The sequence below is a fragment of the Pseudochaenichthys georgianus genome, chromosome 24, assembly GCF_902827115.2.
Source record: "Pseudochaenichthys georgianus chromosome 24, fPseGeo1.2, whole genome shotgun sequence".
In the NCBI taxonomy this organism is placed as follows: Eukaryota; Metazoa; Chordata; class Actinopteri; order Perciformes; family Channichthyidae; genus Pseudochaenichthys; species Pseudochaenichthys georgianus.
In genome coordinates, this window is record NC_047526.1 from 6,889,512 (window position 1) to 6,905,702 (window position 16,191).

Sequence of the window (16,191 nt, forward strand, 5' to 3'; positions counted from 1 at the left end):
CGTATTAAAAAAAGACTCGGCTCAAGCCCCTCTTAAGCAACGAGATGCCATCACTGATGAAAGAACTTCACAGTGATGGAGGGTTTCATTATTCAATGGTCAGAGATATTTTCTCTCGGAACAGAATTAAAACACAGATGTGCAGCCACATTTATCTGAGAATATATGTAGGACTGAAACTGAGCGGAAATAATTGTTTTGTGTTTTGGCTGCGGTCATTCTGTATACATCCTTCCTATGAGCCATTTATAAGCAAACAGATCCCTTCCATTATTCTCTTCCTGGACATATTGACCGCCACCAATGTCCTTGCTGACGGAGCACCACCACCTGCTGTTCTTCCCTTCTGCTTTACAATCATTGTTCTCGATGTTATCTAGTGTGGATTGGTCATGGTAAGCCGAGACAAATGAGACCTGGCTGTTCAGATCATCAGACCATCCTATTGTTAAACACATACACACACACACACACACACACACACACACACACACACACACACACACACACACACACACACACACACACACACACACACACACACACACACACACACACACACACACACACACACACACACACACACACACGTAGAGACAGACAGAGCAGCTCAGACTTACTGTGAAATGACAGGACATGGCCTCTGCCTGTCCTCCTCCTCGAGCTCTCACTGACCGTGGGATCCACCTGCTGCCGACGCGCTACAGCTACAGGTGTGTGTCGAGATAAAGGAAAAACCAAAAGTAAAGAAACTAAAGGTATACTGCGTAACTAATTATTTCATGTCTGAAAACATCACATGTTGATGTTACTGACAGTTATCATTCCTACTATGGTCCTTAAGAGACCCCCCCCCCCCCTCAGTATAACCGATCAGAGTAAAACTGATAAATGAATCGGGTGCCGTTTTGAAAGCTGACTCTCAAAATGTGTTCCTTCCCTTTGACTTAGCATGATAAGAGAAAAGGATCGTGTCGTGCAAAGACGATCTCAATTAGGATAATCGGACGGCTAAGTTAGGGATAATGATCATTTAAAAATGATCTTATAGCTTCCACTAAGAACAAATCCATTCCATTCCACTGGCTGGGACTGCGGAACAGCAACGTGACTTAAAAAGACGGCAGAACTGACCAAGTCTGTTCACATTCTGTATTTGATCAACCCGTCTTTAAACACTGCAGAGCCCATACTGTGTTCCAGTTAGTGTTCACTTCCTGTCTGACTTCTCCTGCTGATTTCTCTGACGTCCAGCGCTCTGTCTTTTAACCTCTTTGCTTCAAGCAAATGTCTGACGTATGGAAACGAATGATTTGCGTCCACGGCTGACGTTAAACTCACCGGACTTCTTTCTGTGGATTGATATGACTGCACATATTTCCTCGATCCTCCTTAGCAACAGTCTGCTCTCCTAAGAAGAAGACGACTGTTAGCGAGAACTAACTACCTCTTGATTGTCCAATCAAAATCAGGTATTCAACTAAGCTATGAAAGAAGTTAAAAGCTTTGGGCATTTTTTATTTGCGAAGAACAAGCATTACTTTTTACATGGTCCTTTGTATCCAAAGCGACCTGCATACACTTATAACACGTAGACATTAAGGGTGACATATCTTTCCCAAGGACACTTCCACATGTTGACTGCAGGGACTGATTGCTCCATGTCCTTCACCCCTTGTTTTCTCTGTACCAACATCATTTCCCCCTTGTGTCCTTTAACAGAGAGTGTGTACCGAGGCATGTGACGCAGCACCCATCATGTGGGAGTCACACTTGAAACGATTCATAGCCTGATTTGTTCCCCATAAGAAGCCAGCGGGAGATTTCTGTAATGAAAAGTGCTGACTTACGAAACAACCTTCGCAGGGCTTAGCATTTCTTTATGTCAGTTGAGTTTTTTTACATTTCCGAGAAGCATTTGTGCACAACAGGCACACGATGCATGTCATTAAGGCTTTAAACACATCGTCAGAATGTGCAGCACAGGATAGATCAAAGAAACAGGAATATGCACTGAAACCAATCGATATCCCTTTCATGGTAGTTGGATGTCGAAGGTAATGCTCCTGGAGGGTTCAGTATGCAAACAAGTAAGGCAGTGCTTTGACAGAGATGTTGAAACATGTCTTTGTTTAGGCCACGCAGACCACAAGGCCCTGCACAAAGCATCGCTGAGCATGTTTGAGAATAATGTTACTCGTAAGGCCCCATTCACCAGATCCGTGACCAGTTTAGGTGATATCTTTCTGTTCATACCGACAGCACTGTTTTACACATTTAGCAAATCCCTGGCTGCAGTTGAATGGTCAAACAATCAGGTCTTGTGTCTTTTCGTAACCAATTGTCTTTGCGGAAACATGTGAAGGAGAGTTCATCAGGATTTAGGAAAAGACAGACGTGGTGTTAAAATAATCCGATACACAATATTTCTAATGTGCCAAACTCTCTGCCGTGGGAAATCTGCAACTTTCTGTAAATGGACGACTCTCCCTCTCCCTCCTGTCCACCCAGCAAAGAAGTGAAAAGAGAGCAAGAAAAGGAAAGAGGTTAAAGTACAGAGTGCTGAGCGTCAGAGAAAAGAAAAGAAGACAGGAAGTAAACACAAAGGGATCACAGCGTGGGCTCTGGCAGTAGTTAACAGAAAGGAAAAGGCGAACAGACCTGGACAGCTACAAAAACCCTCCAACTGTGCTGGCATCATTTAGGTTACTTTGCTGTGGCTGCAGTTCCAGCTGCTGGCCGTGGAACAGACTATTTTTGAACGATCCTTTTTGAATCATTAGGGTCGTTTTCCTATCAATATTGTGGGTCAAGCCTTTGGTTTATTTCGTATGTAGCTGCTTTATCAGCAGGATAATGTGCAGCGAGGGGAACGCTTGATACACACCGTCACTTATGAAGTGTTTTCTTAACAAATCGGATCCTTTGTCACGTTAAATGGTGCGGCCGCAATATCTCCTTCCCTTCCGGAAAGGATGGTCCAGTGTATCCTCAGCTAAAGGAGACATTTTACAAAGTAAAATCCTATTCGACAGCTTCCACTTTCTAACTCAGGATTTTTCTTCCTAGCCTTCCACGAACACCAGATCCCAGTCACCGCCGCCCCACAAACCCAGCGTGCCCAGCAGCGAGGCCCAGCCCAGCGCCAGCAGCACCTCTCAGGGCAGCAGGGCCCGGCTGGAGCCCGAGGAGCCGGGCTCCCAGCTGGAGGAGCTGAGGAGCCAGATGAAGGAGCTGCTGCTGTCTGTGGAGCTGCTCAAGGCCCAGCAAATGTAATAACACTCAACACATGAATACGCTTCATAAGAATAACGAATGTGTCACGCAGCGACCCATGCGTGTAGAAATATGCTTCTTTCTATAATGTAGCTTACGGGGAAAAATACTTAATATCCGTGTTGACACATTATGCAATTCTCCACTCTGCATAACCCATGATTTACAATTCTGTCAGTCATGTAAATGCCTTCCCTACAGCATTTTCCAACCGACATTCCCCCGTATCCCACAACATCAGATGTTGTTTACTTAGAACCATATACATAATTATATCTCATAATGTTATCTTTCATTAGAAACAGATTTAGGCTTTTTCAAAGAATGAACATTTGCAGATTAAGCTGAATGTTGGTCCCTGAGGATAAACCATACATTGAGTGAAGGGACTTAGCATGCAGTGCTTTATGATAATACTTTGGTTGTGCTAGGAAACCTTCAGCTTGCAGTGCTTAAGCTTTATTTACATGTTGTATCGAAACGCGTCGAGCAGGGCACAGATCGTGACTTTGATATTGTATGTATGCTGCCTACATGCTGACGCTTGTCAATGCCTGCGTTTATTTCCAGGAAAGAGATAGCGGAGCTCCGAGGGGAGCTGGATGAGGAGAAGCTGAAGCGCATGGCTCTGCAGGTAACATTGATCCCCATAGCAACACATGCTGGGCTGTCCACACTCATTAGCCTCATCAGACAGCCAGCTATGGATGAAGGGCAGAACACTGACTTGTGTGCACACAACTGACGCAACCAGAGTTACCGCACGAGTGATTCTTTTACAGGCCGTTAATTGCAGCAGTCAAGCTGCAGAGAGGTCAGTAATGAGATGACGCGGTATCTAAGCTAGCTGTGACAAATAGTCACACCAAGCTGTCGGTAGAGAACAAGAATCTTTATTTGAAAGCTAGTTAACTTACAGTTGGTCAAATTAGATCATGTTATAGAATACTATAATGTCTACTTACAAATTTAACACGACAAAGAAAAACCTGAAGACAGCCTATTTCAGTTATTGTTTCAACCATTTGAAAGGGTTTCATAACATATTTAGATAATTAACTAAATGAATGACTATACAGCTGTGACTATTGTTTACTAAGCAACAGTTAATTGCAGCAGTAAAGGCTGAAGAGACCTCCGTAATGAGCACGGCGTAAGGATGGTCAAAAGCTTAGCTCGATGTGCTGTGACATGTACATCAGACCCCAGCATTAAAGAGGCTCTGTTAGGTTCTATATGTTTGTGTGCATGTCAATGGTCTGCAAAGGCTGACATCCCTGTGTTCCCTCCAGACAAGAGTTCCTCTCAGAATGTGTGCTCTTTAAGTCGAGGACTACTTTTCTTAAATCTTGTAAATCCGTAAAGCTTTTCCCCTCACATCTCTTTGGTATCACCTTTGTAGATACCTTGTGAGCATAACGGATACCCTTTAATAGTAAACTACAGAACGTGTAGCCTTTATGAAAAGATTTAGTCTACACTTAGTCTAAAAGGCATGTGCCTATTCGCAGTCGGAAGTTTGTCGATGATTGAAGGGATGAACCACAGCTTTCCTCGACCATAATGCCTTACTCTCAGAAGTAAGACATCTCTTCTGTTGCCCTGAAGATGATTTCCAGAATTTAAAAAATAACCCTTAAAACAAACTGATGTCCTCATGCTTAGTTCCACCTTAACTTAAGACTTTTCTTAGATGAAATGTAAACTTACAAACTAGGGTTGTAGTGGTTTAAGAGGAGTAGGCATGTTGTTGAGTTGCGTTTTGACAGTTCTCCATCCGACATGACAACTTGCCAGACTATCTGCTGAGTACAGCTGCTAAACAGACATTGTGGGGATTCAGTTTTAGATTTATTGAAATCTTGATTTATAAAAGTTTAATTACTCACAATTTGGAAACAACAGCAAAGGGACCACCTGATGAGTCAATTGAACGTATCGTATTGCGCCTGAAGGCACCACCTGATGAGTCAATTGAACGTATCGTATTGCGCCTGAAGGGACCACCTGATGAGTCAATTGAACGTATCGTATTGCGCCTGAAGGCACCACCTGATGAGTCAATTGAACGTATCGTATTGCGCCTGAAGGGACCACCTGATGAGTCAATTGAACGTATCGTATTGCGCCTGAAGGCACCACCTGATGAGTCAATTGAACGTATCGTATTGCGCCTGAGGGGACCACCTGATGAGTCAATTGAACGTATCGTATTGCGCCTGAAGGCACCACCTGATGAGTCAATTGAACGTATCGTATTGCGCCTGAAGGCACCACCTGATGAGTCAATTGAACGTATCGTATTGCGCCTGAAGGGACCATCTGATGAATCAATTGAACGTATCGTATTGCGCCTGAAGGCACCACCTGATGAGTCAATTGAACGTATCGTATTGCGCCTGAAGGGACCACCTGATGAGTCAATTGAACGTATCGTATTGCGCCTGAAGGGACCACCTGATGAGTTAATTGAACGTATCGTATTGCGCCTGAAGGGACCATCTGATGAGTCAATTGAACGTATCGTATTGCGCCTGAAGGCACCACCTGATGAGTCAATTGAACGTATCGTATTGCGCCTGAAGGGACCACCTGATGAGTCAATTGAATGTATCGTATTGCGCCTGAAGGCACCATTTTAACTGTTTTATTACCAATGTTGTAACATATTATGACAAGAAAGTAGAGGAACATCCAATCCACGTTTTCTTTAAACCCACATTACACGGCCCGGCCCTTCCCAGCATGGCACCGATAAACATCACATCACAGAGCAAACCCATGGCATATATTCCGCACACATGGAACCATAAATGCAGATTAGTTTGACCCCCTACGGTTCTCTTCTACTTCCACACATAGAAAGAGAGCAAACCAGGGATAGAAAAAGCTGAGGAGAGATTGCCATCACATATATTGTTCTCAGGATTTCGAGCTTTCCTCTTCCCATTCAGATATTTCCGATGCAGCAGTTGTTGTTGTTGTCGAAGTAATTACAGGAACGCAACATTGGATTATTTATCTCGTAAAGCTTCTTCTTCTGTTGGCTTCAAGTTTGCATTAAGTCTGGAATGCCTGTAACTGCCTTTTGAGTCTTTTCCGTTAGTCCATAATGTTTTGGATTTTTTATTTTAAATAAATAGTAGGACATTTTGCCAGCGGCGAAAGTTGGTTAGCTTAGTAGAGCTGTGTCGAACATAGACCCACTGGATGACTTTGAAAATCATCCAAGAGAAGTCGTCTTTTCGAATGTTTGACTCAACCTGCTTCTTCAATAGCTTTTCTGTGTAGCATAACAAAACAAATTCAAGAACATCTGAATCGGATCGTTCAAACCATTCAAAAGTAAAATAATATTTCTTTATTCATTTTTATATTATATATTTTGTGCCTTTGTTGGTCCACTCTAATCGTTTCACTGCGATGCACACGTAATGACATTAAGTAGACAAACTGAGACGTATTGCCAGAGATCTCATTAATTGTCTTTCATCTGTTTTGTTCAATAGTGTTGAACATATTTGAGTGTTCTTCAGAGGTGTTGCTGTTTAAAGGATATTTATATATATATTCAGCCCTCTTCAGATCGTATGAATGAATATGAGTTTCTCACCCTTCACTTAAGGCAAGGCAAGGCAAGTTTAATACTTAGTAAGGAGGTCATAATATTTTTGACTCATGGCTGAAGTTAAGTTTCTCCAGCTCTCCCCAGGTTGGCAAAAAAATGCATCTCAAAATGCATCAGATTGATGCTTTAAAATATGGAATATTCAAAATGTTCTTCCGGGGGAGCATGCCCCCGGACCCCCCTAGAGGGATAATATCCTTCTCACCTTTTTCACCCCTGACCGGTTTTCATGCCTGTTATTTATATAGCACCTTTCAACACAAGGCAATTCAAAGTGCTTTACAAAAAACGGCATTTAAAATCAGTCATTAAAAAGAAAAGATAATAAAATAAACATTAAACGAAAAAATACATGGATAAAAGTTAGTGCCGTTTAAGATGTGAATAGTTCAATTAAAAGCAGCAGCAAAAAGAAAAGTCTTTAGTCTAGATTGAAAAGTAGTCAGAGTTGCAGCGGACCTGCAGTTAGACTTAGCATATACATGAAAGACAGGAAAGAAGTTAGTCTGGCTACATCACAAATGTCCCAATATAATCCTACCCTTGCCTCTAAAGCTCACAATAAAAACATGACGTCTTGTTTGATTTATCTGAATTTTTGATGTAACCTTTGGGCAGAGAAAAGTGAATGTTTCCCTTGTTTCCAGTCTTAATGCTGAGCTGATCTCACTGTCTCCTGGGTCCAGTTTACCCTCACGACATGAGTCACAACAAACTTCATCAACTCAGTTTGTTTAAGATAAGATTTACTTTATTGATCCCAATTTAGGAAAAAAACGAATTGGGATCAATCAATTAAATCTAATATTGTCATCTTAATGTAAGGGAAAAGTTCTATTATTTTTTTGCAAAGAGTTGATGAGGAGATCATTACGACTCTAATAGCTGGGCAATGAACTGGACCCAGGAGATAGTTAGCTTATCCTAGCATTTAATTGGTCTGTAAATACATATGTTAAACCGGCGGGGACCCTGTTTTTTTTTTCCACGACACTGGGTCTCAGGGGATCTTAATATTTAAGAACCTATTAATGTGTTATACCAGATTAACGGGAATAATCTCAGCTAACTGACGATGTAAACCATTTTTACCAAAACAAAACACAAGTCTCATAAGAAGCATCTAAATGACCCCTGAGCGAAAGATGCTAACGCACATTGGCACAGAACTCAAGATAAAAGTACCCTTATTACTTGTCGTAGCTGCACATACAAGATATCCGATTAAAGCTGAGGTTCCACAGATTATTTAGGTATATAGTATCATCACTGAGTGATCCGGACTCGGACAGGGGAAGCAAACACAGACATCACAACACGTACCTTTACGGAGCTTCTAGGGCAGGGGTCAGGAACCTTTTTGACTGGGAGAGCCATAAAAGCCAAATATTTCTAAATATATTTCATTGAGAGCCATATAGTATTTTTAACGTATAATAAATTAAATATGTCTTACTTTTAATGCGACTTCTGGTGCTGCATGGTTTTGCTGATGGCCTTGTAGTCTGGTTCATACGTGGTGAGGTTGAGCTTCATGCAGGCGTTGAGGCTTCCATCAGTTAAACGTGAGCGTAGGTTGGTCTTAATGTTCCTCATATGCGAGAATGACTGCTCACATGCATACAGTATGTAGAGCCAAACATGGTCAATACGGCAATACTCACACGCTGCATTGTGTGGTATGTCACAGGAAGCTCGTTCCAAGTTTTAAGAATCAGCTGGTCTTCAAGTTGAAGATTTTTTATTTCTGTCCACTTGTGTTCCCTCGCCAGCTCTGCTCGCTGTCGCGTAAGACTTTCCAACTCTCCATTAAGTGACATGAACTTACTCATCCACATGTCTGATGCCTTCAGGTCAGCAACTTCCAGCTCAAAGTCTCCGATAGAGACCCCGGGGATGCATGTCAGGTCGATTTTGTCCACTGCACACTCATGTGGATGAGTGATGAACTTGAAAAGACCAGTGCGCGCACGAAGTTCTCCAAAACGTGCTTTGAATGACTGCAGGAGATTGGACGTAAAGCCAGCTAGCTGCAGGAGATCCAGATGTTGAGTGGAGTCACTTACTAAGCATGCATCTCTAAATTGTTGCAGTCTTTCAAAGTGCAGAAGACGACCTGTTTCAATGTCCCTGAGAAAGACTTCCAGCTTGCTTTCAAATGCAAACACTGCTGTTGAAGGGATGAGATTGTATTTCCAATACCTTGCATTTTCACATTGAGCTGGTTCAGATGGCCAGTTATGTCCACGAGATAGTGAAACTGCAGGAGCCAGTCAGTGTTGTCTAGCTCAGGATGCTTGACGCCTTTCATTTCAAGAAAAGTCCGGATTTCACTCAGGCAAGCTGCTAAACGGCTGAGCACCTTTCCCCTTGATAACCAACGCACGTTGCTGTGTAAAAGCAGACCGGGATAATGATTCCCAACTTCTTCTAACAGAGCTTTAAACTGGCGATCATTTAAAGCTCGGGCAACAATAAAGTTGACCACTCGAATGACCAGCGACATCACCTCACCAAGCTCCTGGCCACACGTCTGAGCGCAAAGCGCCTCCTGGTGCAGGATGCAATGAAAACTTAGGATGGCTCTCTTTTCATGTTCACGGAGAAGCGCTACAAATCAACATACAGGGTGCACCATCAGTACAGACAGAAATAAGTTTATCCATCGGTAGTTTTTTTTCTTTAGCAAACTCCATAAAAGACGTGAATAAATCCTCTCCTCTTGTTGTCCCTTTCATTGGCAAAACAGCCCAGCTTTCCTCACGCAGTGTGTCACCTGCAGCATACCTGGCAATTATACTGCACTGAGATAGATGGCTATCGTCTGTTGACTCATCTAACGCGAGAGAAAAGTATGTCCCGGCGTTTATGTCCTTAATTTGTGTTTCCTCGACTTGATTTGCCATCATGATGCTACGATCGTGCACAGTTCTTGCTGACAGGGGCATGTCTTTTATTCGTTTGATTATCTTGTCTTTATTTGGGAAGTCATCAAACAGTTCATTGGCCACATCAAGCATGAATGTTTTGGCATACTCGCCATCTGTGAATGGCTTTCCATTCCTTACTATTGCCAAAGCACCCGCAAAGCTAGCGGAATTCCCGTCACCTTGCTTGGTCCACACACGTAATTGCTGCTGACTCGTCTGCAGTCTCCGCTGTAGCTCCTCACATGCCCTTTTCCTGCTGTCCCCCGCTGAATGTTTCGATGCAAATGAAGCATGGTGCGTATCGAAGTGCCGCTTTATATTTGACCGTTTCATGGATGCAATTTTATCATTGCATATTAGACATACCGCAGATCCTGCTCTCTCCACAAATGCAAATTCCTCTGTCCACGCAGCCTGGAATGCACGGTAATCATCGTCTTTTTTTCTTTTCGCCATCTTTTCCGTTACAAGGGTTGAAGCGGATAAAATTGATTTCTTCACCTTTACAATGACCCGGACATGCTCGCGAGCCATTGGTTCCCGACCCGACCCACGGGTGACCCGTGACCCGTGAAATGTATCTTCAAAACTCATTTCTGTTTACTTTAAAATGACACAGTATTATTAAGAAATATCACAAGTATTTTAAAATCAGTTCCAAACTGATTTTTTTTTTTTTTTTTTACAACTCTAAATTGTCTGGGAGCCATATGCCGTCACCGGAAGAGCCATAGGTTCCCGACCGCTGTTCTAGGGAGATCGTCCTACCGTAGCTGTCAATCTGATCAAAATACGTGTGCAATGGCATTAAAAGAAGAAAAAACGCGGCTGAATCGGTGAATCCATAGGTTTTTAACGTCTCTGTATACAAAAATTATTTAATTTATGATCCATTTTTATGTAAAAATCGGAGAGCGGAAATGTTAGCTGCTAATGGTAGCCACCAGAGTGGCTGCTGCTTCCGGTCTTGGCTATGCGGCAGTCTCACACACACACATTACCAAATAAGGACTATGTGGGAGTTCCCCTCGATTCCATTGGCTCTGACGGTCAGAAAGAGATGTCACATGTCAAAATCCAGCAAGGGGGGCCAGAGATATGAAAAATCCACCCAAATGGCCCCAGAAGAGGTTTTTTGCTAAATCTGTCTAAAAAGGTCAAATATCACTTGTTTGGCATCAATATTGATACAGGGTAATTATTATATGTTATACTTTGGATTCCTAAAGCTTTTAGTCTACTAACCCATCATCCAAGGTTAGTTTTCACTATAAGTACAAAATATCTTTTGGACGGACACTATAATTTACAGTTTTTTACCATGTTCAATCTGAATTTTCTTTAAAATAAAAAACATCTATATTGAATCTGACTTTTCTAAATCCAACTCACAGGTTTATCATTACTTTGAGAACAAAGATTATTAATTTAACCCTTTTAGAAGGGAAGATATGGTCATTTGTTCTGGGAATGTCATTTTCGAGCCTGAAACCTGAAAAACAGGCTCGGGTTTAACAGGTTAAGATGTTCTGCATTGTTTGGGTAATTGTACTCAGACGTATCCTACAACTTTTAACTAAGCTTGCCCTTAAATGAGATATGATGTATGTCCAATCCAGTTGTTCCAACGTCCTCTAGTCTAGAACTTCAAAATGGACCAAAAGAATCATCAAAATGATCAATGGGAGTTTGACTACGGCCACTTCCTGGTTAAAACTGCCATGGAGGATCATTTCATGTCAGAAATTGATTCAGCAAGTCGGCCAAGACGATTTAAAATGATTGATTGATTGAATTCACACCATGTATGCTAATGTTGCAAATTGCCCAACATATGCAAATTATTACCCAGCAGTTTCTTAATACTGGGGGTGCGTACTATACATGTGTAACATAACACTTTGACATAAAGCTCCAGGTTTATTTATTCTGTATTATTAGGGCTGGAGGATACATCGAGTTTGTTATGGCCGTCACAATTTCAGCTTGCAAGATGGCCCCTGTTTGAATAAAAAAGCTTTTTTGGGGTAACATACAGTATATGGACAAGTATGCAATATATATAATATATATATATATATATATAAGCGAGACAAAAACAAGTTTCTTCTTCCATATTAAGGATTGTATTTGACATCCTTTTTGAAGACATTTGCTGCCCAGCTCTCTCACATGGCTCCCCATTGTCATCCCTCTAATCACTGCCACTGAAAAATCCCTTTCACAGCGGGACACCTCAAGCATTGTGCCTCACAGCGGGGATGATGTCTGGCTCAACCTAATGTTGCACTTTTTAAACTTCCTATTATTCTTCCAGAGGTGGTCTACTTTTTTCAGTTCTACAATCTAACTGCATCATTTTATTTTGTCCTCGCAGATGGAGATAGATAAACTGAAGCGGAGCACCCACTCGACGTGAGGCCCTCGGTCCTATCAACAGCAAGCCTTAAGGTCAGCTGGTGTCCTGTCGACCAACCAGAGAGCAGCAGGGCGGTGACGGGTGTTTGCTGAATGGACGGAGAGAGGGTGGGGAATCACACGAACCACCCCGAGCACAATCCTTCTTTTTTTTTTCAATGATCTACGAAAATAAAATCCCCGTATTTGTAAGATTTACACTTTGCACATATAAAGAAAGCTAGATGTCATTTAGTTACAAATGTATATGTTTCTCTTTTCTTTTTTTTGCCGATACAAAAAAAATGAGGCCTTACTTCAAACTACTGCGCTGGACTCTCCCGCTCTTTGTCTGTCACTCCGGCGTCCCTTGACCTCCATCAGGGTGGAGGTTCGTACTACTGACTTTGTATAAAACAGGGGTCGCTTGTTTGCCCCTCCTAATTTTTTTAATGGTGCACAAATAGTTGATTTTAAAATTGATTTCAGTTATTTTGATCGCTTATTATTTTATTTCCTACACGGCGCCCATCAGCAGTACTCCACCCTGCAGCGCTCTTATTTTATATAGCATTCCTATCCAGGGTAACACTACTGTGCCTGTTTAAAAAATATATATATAAAGTGTTTATAATTGGAGCTTACAAATACCATGATGGTGTCTGGAAATGTTGCAGCATGATATTGTATATCTATATTTTTTAAGTCCACTGACATGCCTACAGTCAAATACTACAGTGTATAGAGAGCCTCTTCTGTGCCGGGCTTTTCTATTTTTGACACAAATCGCTGGGAATGTTCTCAGAAGTCTAACCAGATTTATGCTCTGCAGCTTATGCAGATAGATATTGCATGCAAACAACGTAAAAGAAGAAAGGAGGCTGCACTCTTCCATTATCAAGGTTTCTGACCAACACATTTATCAAATGAGTTATCCTCGTGATGATCATCTCCACAACCTGCTATTCATTCCAGCCATCGTCCCTTTTATCCCTGCCACGGCCCGTTCTACCTCTTCCCCCTCTTCCCCCTCTGTCTCCAATCTCTCTCAGATTCCAAATGAACCTTTTGTCCTGTAGTATCTAATCACATCCTACATGTCTCCCCGTAGTCTGCATATCTTCCCACATTCCAACTACACACGTTAACTGGAAGCAGAGAGCAGCAATAATGAATGAATGAAAATGAAATTAACTCGCACTCCTTATCCTATCAGTTTGAGGAGCAAAGAGTTAATGTGTACCTTTTTAATGTGGTTACATTGTGCTTCAAAACATTTCCTATGTAGAAAATGAGACAATCCTGGTGAAAGACGTGTGAAATCTGTTTCATTTTAGCAAAAGCTATCCGTCAGAGCACCTGGGATATGTCTATTAACATAATATACATTGCAAATACATTTGGTACAGACATTCATGGCCCCCAGAGGATATATCCTTGGTGATCCCCCGGTTTCATTTCTTTGTGGGACACCAATAACATATCAAAGTTCTCATTATCCATTGAAAAGTAGTTTCATCGGCCCAATATTTATCAAATGTGTAAAATATATAAGAGTTACTTAATGCCAGACTGGCAGAAGCAGTGTTTCAAATGTTACCATGCTTACGAGCTAAATCAAATTAGTAAACACTGTTAACATTAGCAAGTAAGCTTTACTCCTGAACGATACTGGACTTCAAAGCCGATATTAATACAAAAAAGTTGCAACTAATCTGCCAGCTATTCGTCTGACATGTCAAATATTATCTGTGTTAATACAAGTCTAACAAACATTTTTGATAAGGATTTTACAGTTTCAAAAATAACAAACAAAACCATTTGTCATGCAGTTTTAAAAAAAAACATACCTTTGGAGCATTGACTGCTTTGTTAGCATTTCACTCAAAGCTCAGAGTAAAGACTCTACCAGAGAGACACCCCCACTAGGAGTCGCTAAACTCTAAAACCTTCAAATCCCACACAGAACTCCCTTTTAAGATGAATAAAGTTACAGGACACTGATTAAAAATGGTGATTCCAATTTGTTTCTGCACCACATAACTACTTCTGTCTTTCTGGATGCTTATCTGTTTTAATATCAGAGTAAGCAGTCCAGTGTAAGGGTTCACCGCGGAGCCAATCTCAGTTTTGAGAAACTTTAAGGACACCAGTGCAGTACCAAGTGGAATACCCTCTGGAGTCTATATGGGTTAGAGGAGCATTTCAGTCCTGAATCGGAATGTTGTAGAGCCGTTTAACCTCTATACAAGTAATGTTTCTTTTTTTAAATATATCTATACATGTCTCACAAATGTCTTAAATAAGTGTTACTTTGCTTTTAAATCGTCCTCAGGCTTTGTTCCACGTGTCTGATGTGTGTGTGTGCATGCTCGCAAAGTGTAACAGAGGCCATGATGTTGGACTCCAGAGTGCTTTGACCAAGTTTATACTGTATATCTGACCTTAATGAGCGTGGCACTCGTGCACAGCGCTTCCTGTTTGAGGAAGCAGCTCTTAAATATGTCTGGGGGAAGAAATAATCACAATTTGGGAAACGGGGACCTGGGATTTGGGTGATAGCTCATCACATGATATCTGTAATACGGCTTCCACATATTGTACATTCCAGAGAGAATAAGAAATATGTGCACATGTATAACATATGTTTACAAAAGCGGTATCCTTGCATGAGCTGAGATTCTTTTCAAAATTGAATAAATATCTTTATTTACTGTCACATACTTGTTGCTTCTTCCTTTCCCTTATATTGTGCATCACTTGAAATACTTCACAGACAACCTTCTGACTTTGTCATTCTCGAACTCTTAAAAAACATTCTTGGAATTATTGAGTGGAACATATTGAGTTTCTGAGGAAATGCATCCCACAGAGAAATGAGTCGTGGGTGGTGCGTTGCCTCTGTGAAATGTTCTGAGGTTTTGGTTGGGCGATGTATCGGACTGTGGTGGAGACGGGGGTGCTTTCAATTTACCAACCAATCGATGTTCCATCCCTGACCTCATGACCAACACCCTGTGTTTAAACCGTTCTATTTCTCTGACTTCCCTTCCCCTACTGTAACTGTATAGCCTCAAACCAGTGACGAGCGCCAAACAAATGCATACATGGGCTTTTAAAATCCTCTTATTGAACACAGTCTGACATCAGCAGCTTGCTTCTGATGCTGACACAAATATAAAAAAAGAAAATGTTCAAATTGTCTTTTTCATAATTTCAACAAAAACTATAATGAATTATAATTATGTTGTCTTCTCTTATTTACACACAGACATGAAGCGCCTCTATTATGCCCTTATTTTTGATGGAACAGTTTTGCTCAGTCTTTTTCAAATAAACATCTGTATCCAAATAAAATGGTATAGTTGGTCCTTATATATGCATACAGTCTTCAAAATAAGCTTCCAACGTAGCATAACTTAGTAATTTACCCAGGAACAAGTCCTTGGTTAGGTTTAGGCAAGAAAATAACAGGGTTAAGATGAGGAATAGATCATGGTTTTATGTAAAACACAAATAAGTTATTACTAGGGCTGTCAAGTTAATAACGCGTTAACGCAACATTTTTTAACGCCCCTAATTATTTTAACGCGATTAACGCATGTGTATTTTTTCCCCTCGGCCGCCCCGTAGTTTCAGAGCGCATCGAGTTTAAAATACCATCTACAAGCTGATGCTGACAGCCCCTCTCCTGCCGCCCGCTTGTGGCAGGCCACACTTCCACGCTCACCGGCAGGCACCGACTGGCCATCGGGAGGACCGGGAGGGTGTGTGGATGTGTGGCCCGAGCGAGATAGAGACCTCGTGTATTGTTGTTGTTAGCATCTGGTGCTAGCTAGCTGCGCTAACGGATATAAGGAGCTGTTTAAATGAAAACAGAGGAGCGACATTTCGCCGACAACTGCACCGAGCACTTGACTTTATGCAAGAAGCCAGACAGTGGGACATTGTAGGAGAAGT

The 16,191-nt window shown here is 41.6% G+C and overlaps 1 protein-coding gene across 2 annotated transcripts in view; it reads left to right on the forward strand.

The window, feature by feature from the left end:
- The window catches only part of cd2ap (CD2-associated protein), a 128,749-nt gene extending 113,799 nt beyond the window's left edge, over positions 1 to 14,950 (forward strand). For both annotated transcript variants that reach the window (XM_034075865.2, XM_034075864.2), the window contains exons 17-19: positions 3,070 to 3,272; positions 3,847 to 3,910; positions 12,212 to 14,950. In XM_034075865.2, coding sequence (XP_033931756.1) covers positions 3,070 to 3,272; positions 3,847 to 3,910; positions 12,212 to 12,253 — 309 coding nt within the window. In that variant the 3' untranslated portion in view covers positions 12,254 to 14,950. The remainder of the gene's footprint in view (positions 1 to 3,069; positions 3,273 to 3,846; positions 3,911 to 12,211) is intronic.
- The last annotated feature ends 1,241 nt before the right edge of the window (positions 14,951 to 16,191 follow it).